This window comes from Macaca mulatta, chromosome 2 (assembly GCF_049350105.2).
Source record: "Macaca mulatta isolate MMU2019108-1 chromosome 2, T2T-MMU8v2.0, whole genome shotgun sequence".
Taxonomy (NCBI): domain Eukaryota; kingdom Metazoa; phylum Chordata; class Mammalia; order Primates; family Cercopithecidae; genus Macaca; species Macaca mulatta.
This window is the reverse complement of record NC_133407.1, coordinates 95,295,612-95,310,144: the sequence shown is the minus strand read 5'-3', so window position 1 is coordinate 95,310,144 and position 14,533 is coordinate 95,295,612. Positions and strand designations below refer to the sequence as shown.

Genomic DNA, 14,533 nt, shown 5'->3' with positions numbered 1-14,533 from the left:
GCCAGCCTTGGTCACTTATAACCATCTTGGTGATTAAATCGACTGTTAGGATCATAGTGCTTGTGTTCAAGTCACTCTTACTTTACTTCATAATGGCCCCAGGCCAGGCGCAGTGGCTCACACCTGCAATCCCAGCACTTTGGGAGGCCAAGGTGGGTGGATCACCTGAGGTCAGGAGTTCAAGACCAGCCTGGCCAAGATGGTGAAACCTCGTTTCTACTAAAAATACAAAAATTAGCCAGGCGTGGTGGTATGTGCCTGTAATTCTAGCTACCCAGGAGGTTGAGGCAGAGAATTGCTTGAACCTGGGAGGTGGAGGTTGTAGTGAGCCGAGATGGTGCCACTGCACTCCAGCCTGGCCGACAGAGCGAGACTCTGTCTGAAAAAAAATAAGTAAATAAATAAATAAAATAAACAATGGCCCCAAAGCACAGTCGTGATGCTGGAAATTCAGATATGCCAAAGAGAAGCCGTCAGATGCTTCCCGTAAGTGAAAAGGTAAAAGTTCTTGATTTAACAAGAAAGAAAAAAATCACATGCCGAAGTTGCTAAGATCTATGGTAAGAAGGAATCATCTATCCACGACATTGTGAAAAAGGAGAAAGAAACTTGTACTCGTTTTGCTGTCGCATCTCAAACTGCCAAAGTTTACAGCAGCAGTACTAAGATGAAAAAGGTGTTAAATCTGTGGGGGTGGAAGGCAAATAGAAACATGCTCCCACTAATGGCAGTCAAGTTTGGCACTCTCTGGGGTTTCAGGCATCCACTGGGGATCTTAGAAGTAGCCCCTGAGGATAAAGGGGGACTACTGTACATGTCATTATAAATATGTCCAAACCCAAGGAATGTACAACACCCCAGAGTGAACCATGATGTGAGCTACGGACTTTGGGTGAATATGATATATTCAGGGTATAGGTTCATCCATTGTAACAAATGTGCCTCTCTGGTGGGGAATGGTGATAGTCAGGGAGGCCATGCATGTGTGAGCACAGGGGATATATGGGAAATCTTCATACTTTCCTCTCAGTTTTTCTGTGAACCTAAAACTGCTCTAAAAAAATAAAGTCAGTTGGGTGCGGTGGCTCACGCCTGTAATCCCAACACTTTGGGAGGCCGAGGTGGGCAGATCACCTGAGGTCAGGAGTTGAAGACCAGCCTGGCCAACATGATGAAACTAAAAATACACAAAATTAGCTGGGCATGGTGGCACATGCCTTAATCCCATCAACTCGGGAGGCTGTGGCAGGAGAGTCGCTTGAACCCAGGAGGCAGAGGTTGTGGTGAGTCAAGATCGCACCATTGCACTCCAGCCTGGGCAACAAGGGTGAAACTCCTTCTCAAAAAATAAAATAAATAAAGTCTTCTAAAAAAGGTTTTAAAATAAACCACATATACAGTATTATAGTAGAGAGTACTGACAGCCTGCCCAGACCCTCTTTACAGGCTGTTGGCCCCATGTCTCCGCTGCTATGAGGTTAGCTGACAATGGCTCACAGCCGTGCCCTCCAGACAGTTGCCCTCCGCTGCCCAGGGCTGTCCAGCCAGGAAATGCCTGTGAGATTATGTCCTCCCCTAAGGGTGGCTTATGGCCCACCAATGCTTACTGATTCAGGGTACAGAAGCCAGTCCTTCTGTCTCAAGATGGTAACCTGCGGTGCCATCCATGCTCCAGCACTGCCCAGGGGATCAGGCTGATGCTAGACTTCCACTAAGCCCACGTCTGTGCCTGGCTTCTTCCCTGCCCTAGCTTCGGCCTCGCTGTCTTCCAGGTTTCATCTGAAAGCCCTTTGTCAATAACACACTTGCATAGTCTGCTTCTGGGAACCTGACTGAAGACCGTTAGTACCAGGAGGGGTCCCAGAATGGATGGGATTCTGGTGTTGGCTTACTGCAGTCCAAATGGCCACGAGGACCTCATTATTGGTGTTAAGTGGAGTGTTGAGAGTCCTGGGGCCTTGGCCTGCTGTATCAGTTCAATTGCTCAGACCTTCATCTGTGGTGACCTGGGATCAGATACAGGTGGATGGGGATATGCCAGCTGGTGCAATGTCTCTAACATTTGAGAGCTTTGAGGAAAATATTATCTATCAGGAAGGTAGAGTTGGGAGGCTGTTGCTAAGAGCCTCCCGTTGATGCACTGAAGAGAGAAAGTAACAGGGTCAGACTAATTACCAATTTAAAACACAGGATCAGAATCAGGGGGCCTCCCTGCCAACATTTAGCCTCTCATCTCCTATAGCAGAGGCAGACTGGGCTGGTAAAAGTGGCAGAATTTGAGAGAAGGAAAAATGCTCAGTCTAGGCAAGTCTGCCATCTGAATATTTTGGATTCCTAGTGCCAGTAGATGAGCAGGCAAAGTCAGATCCTGAGAGGGAAGATAAGGGACCGAAAAACTGGGAATGAGGACATCTGGGTAAATGCCCTTGACCTCCCGGGCTGGCAGCAGTGGCCTACTCCGCCTTATACTACAAAGTACAGCCAAGGACCAACTGTAGCAGCAGGTGGCAGCCATAGATTTAGTTAAGTAGGATTCTTGCTGTGTTCCCTAGTGGAACTGTCTCCCTTGGGTCCTGTCCCTTAAGGAGTACCTCCTCCTGATGACCAGGACCCATTTCTCCTTCCAGTGTGGTAACTGATCTCTTTGCCTGTTGGTCTCCTGGCATGAGGACAAAGAGATAGGATTCCTCATGCCAGTAGGGCTAGGGCCTGGCTAGGGGAAAGGGAGAAGCTGAGATTCACCTAAGATTGTTCCCTGTCCCCTAAGACTATGCAGAAGCCTCAGATGAGGCATACAAGGCAATGTTTGCCCTTCTGAAGATCTGTCCCCGCCTCCCTTCCTGAACCATTCCAGAACAACCACTAGGATCAAATGACAACATGACCTGACTGGAGAAGGGGCACACAGGCCTGTGGGGGTGAACTCAAAATGTGAGAATCTTTGAACTGTGCTTTAATGCCCACTAAAGAAGGTGCATAGCAGAAGTCCAGTTAGTCCACTTCCTCTTAGGCACCCCAGTGCCTGCACCACGGGCTCGGAAATGGAGAAGCCTTGGTAGTAGAATTGAACCTGTGCTCGGCCCCAGCAGCGAGGGCTCCATGTCTTCAAAACTGCGCTAGCTGCTACCGCTACCACTGTTAAATGTCCAACTTGCCAGCAGAGGTCAGTGCTGAGCCCCCAGTTTGGTACTGTCCCTTGAGGAGACAAGTTGATTTTATCGGACCCCTTCAAGCTAGAAAGTACAGTGTGTGACCAACCATATAGCGTTATTTTTTTTTATTTTTTTTTTTTTTGAGATAGCATTTCACTCTTGTCGCTGGAGCTGGAGTGCAATGGCGCCATCAGGGATCACTGCAACCTCCACCTCCTGGGTTCAAGTGATTCTCCTGCCTCAGCTTTCTAAGTAGCTGAGATTACAGGCTCATGCCACCACATCCAGCTAATTTTTGTATTTTTAGTAGAGAAGACAGGATTTCACCATGTTGACCAGGCTGGTCTTGAACTCCTGACCTCCAGTGATCCATCCACCTCGACCTCCCAAAGTGCTGGGATCACAGGTGTGAGCCACCGCGCCCGGCTGTATAACATTGCTTTGATCAGGGGACTCAGTATGGCAAAAGAGAATCAGCTATGGACATGTGATCACAGGACACAGTCTTACCCTCGCATTCTGAAGCTGGCAGCCTGATAGTAGTGGGACAGCCTCTTGAAAGTGAGGTGGGGCGGGAGTTTGGATGTGGCACTGTGGGGATGGAGTGCTGTCCCTCAGGATGCAGCATACAACTGAACCAATGGCTGTTTTATGGTGTCATGCCCCCAGGAGGCAGAGTATATGAATCTGGAGTCAAGAAGTCAAATGAGTTGTGATCTTGCCCATGATGACTCCAGTGATGCACATGGGGACACTTTTTTCTCCTCATGTCTCCAACTTTAACCTCAGTGGGTCTCGACAAGGGAGACACTTCCACTAGGGAACACAGCAAGAATCCTACTTAACTCGATCTATGGCTGCCACCTGCTGCTGCAGTTGGTCCTTGGCTGTGCCTTGTAGCCATTCTCTCCCTCCTACTCATTCTAGACACCCCTCTCCCCATCTGGCACTTCTGCTGGTGGCATGCAGAGTGAGGGTCCTAGACTTTTATCAGGCTATGGTTCTTGGACTTGGCCATCATAGTTACAGCTGGGCATGGGAGTATTCCGAGATGTCTTAGTGGATCACCTGAGCATCAGACATGTCCCTCTCTGCCTCTGTTAAGCAGCAGCCCCACCTCCTCACGACGACCAGGACCCGTTTCTCCTTCCAGTATGGTAACTGCTCTCTTTGCCTGCTGGTCTACAGACAGGCGGGGAAAGGGAAAGGATTCCTCGTGCCATCTGGGATGGGGTCTGGCTAGGGGAAGGGAAGAAGGTAAGATTCACCTAAGGACCTACACAATTTCTGGATGGGACAGTCAGCAGACAGGTGGGTGTGCTGTTTTGAGTGCTGTTGGTTAACCAGCCTCTTTCTGGCAGCTTACGGTGAAAATAAAGGATGTAAGCTAATACTGTTTTACTAGCTTGGATGGTGCTGAAAATTTTTAATTCTGAATTCACTTTGTCCCTGATTTGCAAAGTCCTGGCCATGTGAAAGACAAAAAAATGAGAATAACTGTTCTACCTCAGAGCTAACAGAGGAAGAACCTGTCTGCGGCCTTACTATACGTCCCTTGTCGGGTCCCTCAAGGTCTCCAAGGTGACCTAGGAGCTATCCAGTATAGCATGTAATGGTTGTTTCTTTGCTAATTTTTGTGGCATTTCCTTTCGGGCCTAGATAATTTAGTTACTTTCATTATCATTACTTTTTTTTTGTTATTCAAACTTATTGGGGCACTCTAGTATTTCAATGATTACTTCATTGTAATCATTTTTTTTTTACTTATTTACTATATTTATAGTATACTATACATATATACTATACTTATACATATACTATACTATATATACTATAGTATATATACACTACACTTTTATATATATACTATACTATAGTATATATATACACACACACAGAAATGCACAGAAAAAAACTATAGTATATAGTATATATATACTATAGTATAGTGTGTATATATACACACTATACTTATTTACTATAAGTTCTAGCAAACTGCCCCCTCTGGAGAGATGATGGGTTATTTTAGATATCTGAGTTTTAACTATTTTGTTTCCTTTTCTGATTATAAAAGGGATACACATGTAGATTGTCAGAAATTTAGAAAATACAGGAAAGTACAAATAAAAATACAAATCCGACATAACCAGATATAATCACCATTATCTTCTTCTTGCAGACGTTGTCTATAGAAATGCATGATTTGGTCAGTTGTGGTGGCTCATGCCTGTAATCCCAACACTTTGGGAGGCCAAAGCAGGAAGATCACTTGATATCCAAGAGTTTGAGACCAGCCTGGGCAATATCACAAGACCCCATCTCTACAAAAACTCTTGTTGCCCAGGCTGGAGTGCAATGGCGTGTACTTGGCTCACTGCAACCTCCACCTCCCGGGTTCAAGTAATTCTCCTGCCTCAGTCTCCCGAGTAGCTGGGATTACAGGTGCCCACCATCACACCTCGCTAATTTTTGTATTTTCAGTAGAGACGGGGGTTTCACCATTGAGGCCAGACTGGTCTCAAACTCCTGACCTCAGGTGATCCGCCTGCCTCAGCCTCCCAAAGTTCTGGGATTTACAGGCATGAGCCACTGCACTGGAGTATTAAAAAAAATTTTTTTTAAGTAGCTGGGCATGGTGGTGGGTGTCTGTAATCCTAGCTACTTGGCAGGCTGAGGTGAAAGGATTGCTTGAGCTCAGGAGGTTGAGGCTGCTGTGAGCCATGATTGTACCACCGCACTCCTCCTGGGCAAGAGTAAGACCCCGTTGCAAAACAAAGATATGCATGATTTTTTTTTTTAAAAATTGAGCCATACTAAAATTGGGGTGACTTTATATTTTAATCTTATTGGAAATTTTCCATTAAAATTCTGATGAAATAGACAAGACTCTGACTGAACCAACCTAGACATATTGGCTTGCCCTTCCCTCCTGCTACTCATCTTTGGGCTTATTCCAATCCAGAACATTTGAGGGCAGCTGGTGGCTGAGCTGGCAGGCAAAGCTAGGTTATAAAGTTTCTTTGATCCACCTCCCCCGCAGCTTCCAGCAGCTCTGAAAATCTAAAGACAGTCAGCTCAGACTGCCTTAGGAGCTGGCAGGGACTTTGACAATAGAAATGCACAGAAAAAAAAAAATGTGCCCTGAGAATGCCAACATGTGGAATCTGAAAGCAATTAATTAGATGCTCTCAAGAATGATTCACTTCCTCTTGGCCAAAGATAGGCTTGCAAATGAAATAGACACTTCAGCTATAGGCCAGCCTAAGATATCCACATTTACTCTGGGCCACCAAGCAAAAGATTGTAACTGAGCCTAGTACCCCTGGAAACATTTTGGAACTCTCTCCTGTTGTGAGCTCTGGAGAGCTACCGGGATGGATTAGACAGAATGTGACCCCCATGTATTAAGTTCTAGAAGACAGAGAGGGAAATTGGTTAGCAGCACGCACAACATAATGATGAAGGGCTCAAACTCAGGTCTCAAAGACCCAGCCTCAAGTCCCGCTTCATCTCTTTGGATGGATTCTATAGCCTCTCTGTGCTTAAGTTCTTTTTATCATTTGTTTTACAAAATGGATATAATATTGTATAGTTTTGCCGTGAGGATTAAATGAGATGCAGCCCTTAGGCTAGCAGCTAGATCTCTGACTCTGATAGCATGGAATTGTTAGCAGTTAGTTACCCCCTGGTTCTTCCAAGTGAAAGAAAGGAAAGCCCAGGGGGTTTAGGCATTGCTTCTAAGCAGCTCACCACCTCCCACCCCAAAGTGAAAATGATATCCTTTAGTTCATGTGATAGAGATGGTCCTTAAAAAGTTGTGCCAAGCACGGTGGCTCACGCCTGTAATCCCAGCACTTTGGGAGGCCAAGATGGACGGATCAAGAGGTCAGGAGATCAAGACCATCCTGGCCAACATGGTGAAACCCTGTCTTTACTAAAATTACAAAAATATTAACTGGGCATGGTGGCCCGCTACTGTAGTCCCAGCTACTCGGGAGGCTGAGGCAGGATAATCACTTGAACCCACGAGGCAGAGGTTGCAGTGAGCCGAGACCGTGCCACTGCACTCCAGCCTGGCGACAGAGCGAGACTCCATCTCAAAAAAAAAAAAAGTAAAAAAAAAAAAAATGTGCATAGAGAAAAATCTAGTTTGAAAGACAATAAAAATAGAATTTGCCCATTTAATGTCTATCGGGTGAGAGCTACTGCTGAACCAGGAGGATCTACAATGGTCTCTTTGTGCCATCCAGTGGACAGTAAGGGAAACACCATGATTTTGTCTTCAAAGTCTATAATTTATCAAAAATATGTATGCTGGTGAGAATAATTTCAGCTCACTACTAGGTTCATTGTTAATAAATTTCATTCCGTTTGTTTAAGCAAAATAAAAAAACCATTCAGCTTATGTGATGTGCACTAGAAAGATGGTCAACTAAGGGTTTCGAAAGAGAATACTCACCAGTCCTTATCTGCAGGAATTCTCATCGCCCATCTTTCCCATTCTTCTTGTCCTTCTCCACCAATACTCCTTATACTTATCTGATACATAGACTGAGAGTGCCCCAGAGACTCAGGGTGTATCTGCCCCAACACACCACTAGATCTTGGCTGGGACAAAAGTCGTTCTATTCATTTTCCAAGACTGCAACTATCACTTAAAATTTTGCTGTAATCAACTGGGCATGGTGGCTCATGCCTGTAATCTCAGCACTTTGGGAGGCCGAGGTGGGTGGATCACCCGAGGTTAGGAGTTCGAGACCAGCCTGACCAATATGGTAAAACCCTGTCTCTACTGAAAATACAAAAATTAGCTGGGTGTAGTGGCGTGTGCCTGTAGTCCCAGCTACTCAGGAGGCTGAGACAGGAGAATTGCTTGAACCCGGGAGGTGGAGGTTGCAGTGAGCCAAGATCACGCCACTGCACTCCAGCCTGGGTGACAGAGTGAGACCCACGTCTCAAAAAAAAAAAACAAAACCAAAACCAAAAAAAACCAACGGTTTTGCTATAATCAAATTGAATATTTGTCAAGAGCCTGTGTGTTTGGCATGGTTTTTTCTGAGGGGTGTGTGGGTGTATGTGTGTGTTTGCTCTGTTTCTTTTTAAAACCATTTATTATCCTTATAATCTGTTTCCTTCCCTGAGTGTTTATGAGGACGAGACAATGGCAGACAAACCTCCCCCAAATGTAAGTAATAATAGCACACCTGGAGTGCCCAGAGCTGTTTTGAGACCCTCTCTTTAGTATTGTTGTAATTGCTATGCACAATAATCATAACAGGTACTATTTGTTGAATTCCTGTCGTGTACCAGGCATTTTTCTTTATCAGAAGTTTTGCTAATCCTCATGTCAAGACTGCAAAATCGATGTTATTATCTCCAGTATAGAGATAAGGAAGCTGATGCTCAAGAGGTTAAGTGATGTATCCAAGATCACACAGCTAGTGAGTGACAGAGTGAGAATCAGGTCTGACTGCCCTCAGGTCTGACTGACTCCAGAGCACCTTCTCCTGCCGTGGGGCAATGGGCCTCTCAGTTGTTCCATCGTGCGCCTGTGACTGGCCAGACCCTGAGTCTGAGATTTTGGGATCTCTTCAGCGCTGCCAGCTCCTTAGTGCCTAAGACTCTTAGGACCTCAGAGCCCATGACCAGTGAATCCAGCAGGGGATTAAATATGCAGATGATGTACGACAGCAAAAGTCAGCCCACGGGCTGGGTGCAATGGCTCACACCTGTAATCCCAGCACTGTGGGAGGCCTAGGCGGGCGGATCAGTTGAGCTCAGGAGTTCAAGACCAGCCTGGCCAATGTGGTGAAACCCCATCTCTACCAAAAAATACAAAAATTAGCTGGGTGTGGTGGCATGTGCCTGTGGTCCCAGCTACTCAGGAGGCTGATGTGGGAGGATCCGTTCAACCCAGGAAGTCAAGGCTTCAGTGAGCCGTGATCACACCACTGCACTGCAGCCTGGGTGACAAGCCAGACCCTGTCTCCAAAATAAATAAATAAAAGCCCAGGGCTGGGGCTGGAAGGCCTGGGTGAGGAAGGGAACATGGTCTCTAGGAGTCAGGACACCCAGGTCCTGGCCCTGATTCAGCTCCCACAGGGCCTTGTGTCAGTCCCCACCGGGTGGTCAATTACCATTCCCAGCAGGGCGCCCCCGTGAGCTGCACTTTCCTCCCCAGAGAACCAGGGGCTTTGCCTGCAGGATGCTCTCTAAGGTTTTCTGGTTCTGAGAATTCTGGGTTTCTTCCAGGAGCCCTGGGGGATACCTGGTCAATAGGTTACTGTCTCTGCTGCCAGGAACCCGGGGCCTGGGGGGAGACAAGGCGAGGGCACACCCAGAGCAGCTGCAGTTTGCTCAGGAGAGATGTCGCCCAAGGGCCTGGATGAGATTCCCCCACCTCCGCAGCCCCCCCTCCTGCTTTGTCTCCTAGGATAGAAGAGAGCATGATAGGATGTAGTGGGACAGATGAGGACTTCACACACTGTAAGGGTAAACATTGTTTCGTCTGCTTGTGTTTGAATTGTATAAATGTATTTCTGCGTGTATGCTGTGTTAGGGGGTAAAATTTGCATCTCCCTGAGGTTGCACTCTGAGTATGGAAAACCTGGCTCTAGACTAAACCAGATCCCCCATGGTGCTCCAGGCATCCCCAGCCTCACATGTGGCACCCGGCGTTCCTGCTGTCAAAGGCCCACGTGGGTCCTCTGTCTTTCTCTGCATTGTCAGGGCCTGCGCTGACAGTCCCCCCCACAGGGAGGTGGAATCTGGGGCTTGACAGCACTGGGAGGATCCTTCCTCTTTCCAGGCTCAGGCAAATCCTTGCCTGGAGGCAGGGAATGGGCTAGATGACCCCTGAAACAGTTCAGTCCAGGGTCTGATAGCCCCTTTGTGCCCAGCGCTGTGCCCCCTCCCCTTCCCACGCTTCCCTGCAGGGCCTGCGAGAGCAGGGAAAGCAGCTGCCAGCTCCAGGCAGTCATTTTACCCCAGGTGCCACTTACCCTGAGGAGGGGCTGGAACCAGCTAATCGTTTTACCTGGAGATGCCACTTACCCTCCGGAGGGGCTGGAGCCTGTCAGGTTTTTCAGTTCTTGTGTCGCCTCCCAGCCCTGCCCACACCAGGTTGTGGGTGTGTATGGCTGACGAAGGCCCCTGAGCCAGGCCAACCCCCAACCTCCCAGTGGGTGGCTCTGTGGTCCCTGGCAGCCCCGGCATCATCCGGGGCACAGAGGCCATGGACCCTGGAGACACAGCCCTTGCTATTCACGCAGGGGATGGTCAAGAGCATGGCTCCGTTTGTCCCTCTATCCCTCCCTCACAGAGCTTTCAGCAAGACGATCATTCTTCCATTCTCACTGCTTGCTCCTGGCGTAAGGAGACCCCAGGGCTGGAGGACTTCTCTAAAGAGGAGTCTTGGGATTTCCTCAGATGCTCCCAAGTCCCATCTGGAGGATGAAGGTGGGGAGCACATCCTTGAGGCAGTTTCTCCTCTGCCCCCCACCCCTCGCCTCTCCCACCTCCAGGGGCTAGGAACTTAACCAGGACTTGCTTCAACCTGAGAGGAGGGTGTCCAGCCTCCTCAGAGCCTGCCACCATCAGGGGGATTTCAGAGGGGCCTCCTGGGAGGTGCTGCCCAGCTGCCCCCCCGTGTTACTCACACAGCCCCCACTGATCTGCTCTGGGGGCCGGGGCCCAGAACATGGCTTGTAGGGGACCTGGGACAGCAGCCCAGGAGACACCACTTGTTCATTGCCTGCTCACCCAGATAACTGCAGCTCCCTCCACTGCCGCCTACCGCCCTCCGGCCATGCCTCTGCCCAGAATGCCCTCCCTCTCCAGTCCTGCCCACCCCTGAAGCCCTGCCCAAACCTCCCTGAATTCTCGCCTGAGCAGACACTCTCCTGCACAATTTCCGCCACAGGGATTACTCAGCTGAGCCTCAGTCTGGGGCTGCCCTGTGCTGGGACCTTTCTGCAGATGCTCGGCTCCCTACCCTCGCCCGTGAGCCATGTGGGGCAGAGACTCCATCTCACTCAGAGTGGAGTAAAGAGCAGGAGTGCTGGAGAAGCCAGCTGCCCTGCCACAGGCCAAGAGGATTTGGCCAAGTGACCACTGCTGTCTGTTTCCCCAACTGTAAAGGGGGCTGAGACCCTTACAGGGTTGTGAGGCTTAAACTTTGACAAACGCCTAACATACCACCAGGCACAGGGCAGTTGCTCAGTATTTGGCAGTGGCTGCTGTTCCCCACAGTGTCCAACACTTCCCGGGGATGTAACAGGTGCACCACGGACAAGACTGATGAGTTTATCAGTTCACTGGGGAGACAGGCAGGATGGACGCACTCGCTTGTTCCTCTGATCTTCCCTTATGGGGAGCAGTGACACTTGGCAGAGGCTGCCAGGGAGATGGGAAATGGACATTAATTAGGGGAGAGAAAAGGAGGCAAGGAGAGGAGGGTGAGAAAGAGACAGGGGAGGAGGAAGGGAAGGAGGCATGGTTAGAAGACTGGCAAACACAAAAAATAATGACTGTTTTCTTGGAGGAACAGGGAGGTAGGGCCATGAACAGCATGTGGACGGTCTTCTCTGTGAAGTATGACATTTCAGAGCTGGAAACGCAGCCTGGAGATCACAGACGCCCTCACAGCCCAGCGCAGTGCAGGCCCTGGGAGATCAGGAGTTAGAGATGGGGAGGACCGTGCCTGCAACAGGCACTGCCTGCTACACCCTGCCATAGGCAGAGGGGCTGTCTTCCCACCCCACAGAGGCCCCATCCTTCCCTTTCTCTCCCGAAGGCTGCTCCAGCAGGGAGTTTAGCTCCATGGACACCTTTGAAGACTGTGAAGGTGCAGAAGACATGCAAAAGGAGAGCAGCGCTCTGAGTGTAATTACTTCCCTCTTGTTTCTTTCATCTTCTTCCTCCTTCCTGTTCATCAGCTCCTCCTGCCTCCTGTCCCTCGCCTCCATCCCTCCCCCCCTCCTCAGGATTCTCACCCATAAGGACCTGGTTAAGCCAGGGAGCCGAGGTCACTAGACCCTCCTAGCCTGGCACGTCCCCACGTGGCTGTCTCCTTGGCGGTGCGCTGGTGTCCGGTCATAACTGGGGCTCCTGCTGGGAGCCCCGTGGCCCAGGTGGGAGGATTGGGGTGGGCCGCAGCCTGCCAGCGGGAGTCACCACCTTGCCCGGCCTGGCCACAGCCTCCAGCAATAACTCAGGGTGCACCCGTCCCCTCCCTTCCAGCTCGCAGGCCTTTTCCAGTCGGACGACAGTCACGAAACCTGTTCTTCCAAATCTGCTTTCCTGGAGAGGGGAGAAAGCACCCAGGGAGAAAAAGAAGAACGCGATGAGGAGGAAACGTGAGTGTGAACGAGGAAAGACTAAGCGTCTTTTTGGGCCACGGCGTCTCTGACTTTCTTCTCGGAATTGCAGGGCGACTCGCAGCACCGAGGAGGAGCGCGCTGGGGCGTCCACGGGCCGGCTGGCTCCTGCGGGGGCGACGGCTGGTTTCCAGGCGCGGGCACGGCGCCCGAGGACCTCCGCCCCGGAGAGCTGACCTCCCTGCGGACGTCCCCGCTCCTCGGCTCCAGAGCGCCCGCATTCCCAGGCGAGGCGGTGTGGGGGCCCGGGCCCTGCCCAGCTACGCAGAAAGCAGCCGGGGCCTCGGCGGCGGCAGAAACGGGACGCAGGGCCGCCTTCCGGGAGCCCGAGGGGTGCCCTGAGTGAGCGCCTGGCTCCGCACGGGGGACTTCGGAGCTGCTCTAAGGCGCTTGCAGAGCCCACAGCCCACGCCTTCTCAACCGCACACTTTGACATTCCGAGCCGGGCAATTCTTTGTTGTGTGGGTTTCTCTGTGCTCCCACGGTAGGATGTTTAGCAGCATCACTAGCCTCTACCCGCTAGGGTCCAGGAATGCGCCACCCCATCCTCCACCCCACCCCCAAATTGTGACAATCAAAAATGCCTGCAGACACGCCCACATTTCTCCAGGGCGGGGTGGGAATCGGTTGAGAACCGCTTAGCCTGAGCCTTGGCGGAGCCGGAGCTGCTCAAACCCGGCGGGGGCCGCAGACTGAGAGCTCCAGGTCCCCCTCCCAGAATCCCTGCGAGCATTCATGGGGTGTTCGTGTTAGTGCCAAGATTGCTTCGTTGCAGAGACACTTCGTTCCAGGTTACTTTCTGAGATATTTTATATATCGATTTATTAGTTTTTAAATGAGTTCTGTTATTTTCAATTGTATTTTATTTTTAGTTTTATTGGTTGATTTTAATTTTTTGTAGCTTTCTAGTTATTTAATTTTATAGTTTCAGTTACTGGTTTATAGTTACTTTATTTTCAAAGTTATTTAGTTTTCGAGTTGTTCATTTTCAGTTATTTATATGTAGCCATTTTGTTTTAGGAGTTATAGATGTTCAAATTAATTTGCTTGGAATTTATTTTTCATCATCTTTACAATTATTATCTGAGTTATTTACCTTCATAGTTATTTCACTTTAACTTATTGGAGTTTTTGAGTTATTTATTTTTACAGTAACTAATTTGACTATTAAAAACTCACTGGAAGTTTTTGAACTACTGTAGAGTTATTTATTTTCAGATTGAAATGTTTTAATTAAGGGTTTTCCCCTCGTTATCTAGTTTTAGAGTTGTTTATGTTCACAGGTATTTATTTTCAGTTATTTTATATTTGAGTTGTTTATTTTTATGTTCTTTTTTCCAAGTTATTTGGTTTTTAGTTATTTCATTTTCAGCATTACTTCATATCTGAAAATTATATTTTCTGAATTTTTAAAGAGTTTTTGAGATATTTAGTTTTTGAGCTATTTTCAGAGTTGTTTGTTCTCAGTTATTTCAGTTTTGTATTTGCCATTCAAATTTTTTCTGTTCTTTATTTTTATTTAATTTTCAGATTTTTTTCTTTTTTTTTTTTTTAGATGGAGTTTTGCTCTTGTCACCCAGGCTGGAGTACAGTGGCGCAATCTTGGCTCACTGCAACCTCCGCCTCCTGCGTTCAAGCAGTTCTCCTACCTCAGCCTCCCAAGTAGCTGGGATTACAGGAGTGTGCCATCATGCCCGGCTAATTTTTTATTTATTTATTTATTTATTTATTTATTTATTTTTGAGACAGAGTCTCTCTCTGTCGCCCAGGCTGGAGTGCAGTGGTGCAATCTCAGCTCACTGCAAGCTCCGCCTCCCGGGTTTACTCCATTCTCCTGCCTCAGCCTCTGGAATAGCTGGGGGACTACAGGCGCCCGCCATTATGTCTGGCTAATTTTGTTTGGTTTTGTTTTGTTTTTTAGTAGAGACGGGATTTCACCATGTTAGCCAGGATGGTCTCGATCTCCTGACCGGGTTTCGCCATGTTGGCCAGGCTGGTCTCCAA

The 14,533-nt window shown here is 48.7% G+C and overlaps 1 protein-coding gene across 4 annotated transcripts in view; it reads left to right on the top strand.

Moving 5' to 3' along the window:
* MCF2L2 (MCF.2 cell line derived transforming sequence-like 2) overlaps positions 1 to 13,722 on the top strand; it is a 253,443-nt gene extending 239,721 nt beyond the window's left edge. For all 4 annotated transcript variants that reach the window (XR_013413675.1, XR_013413674.1, XM_028843884.2 and 1 more), the window contains 3 exons: positions 11,947 to 12,035; positions 12,393 to 12,508; positions 12,582 to 13,722. Coding sequence is in view for 2 of the 4 variants with exons in the window: in XM_028843884.2 (XP_028699717.2) it covers positions 11,947 to 12,035; positions 12,393 to 12,508; positions 12,582 to 12,705 (329 nt within the window). In the remaining 2 variants the exon portion in view is untranslated. The remainder of the gene's footprint in view (positions 1 to 11,946; positions 12,036 to 12,392; positions 12,509 to 12,581) is intronic.
* Positions 13,723 to 14,533: the final 811 nt, after the last annotated feature.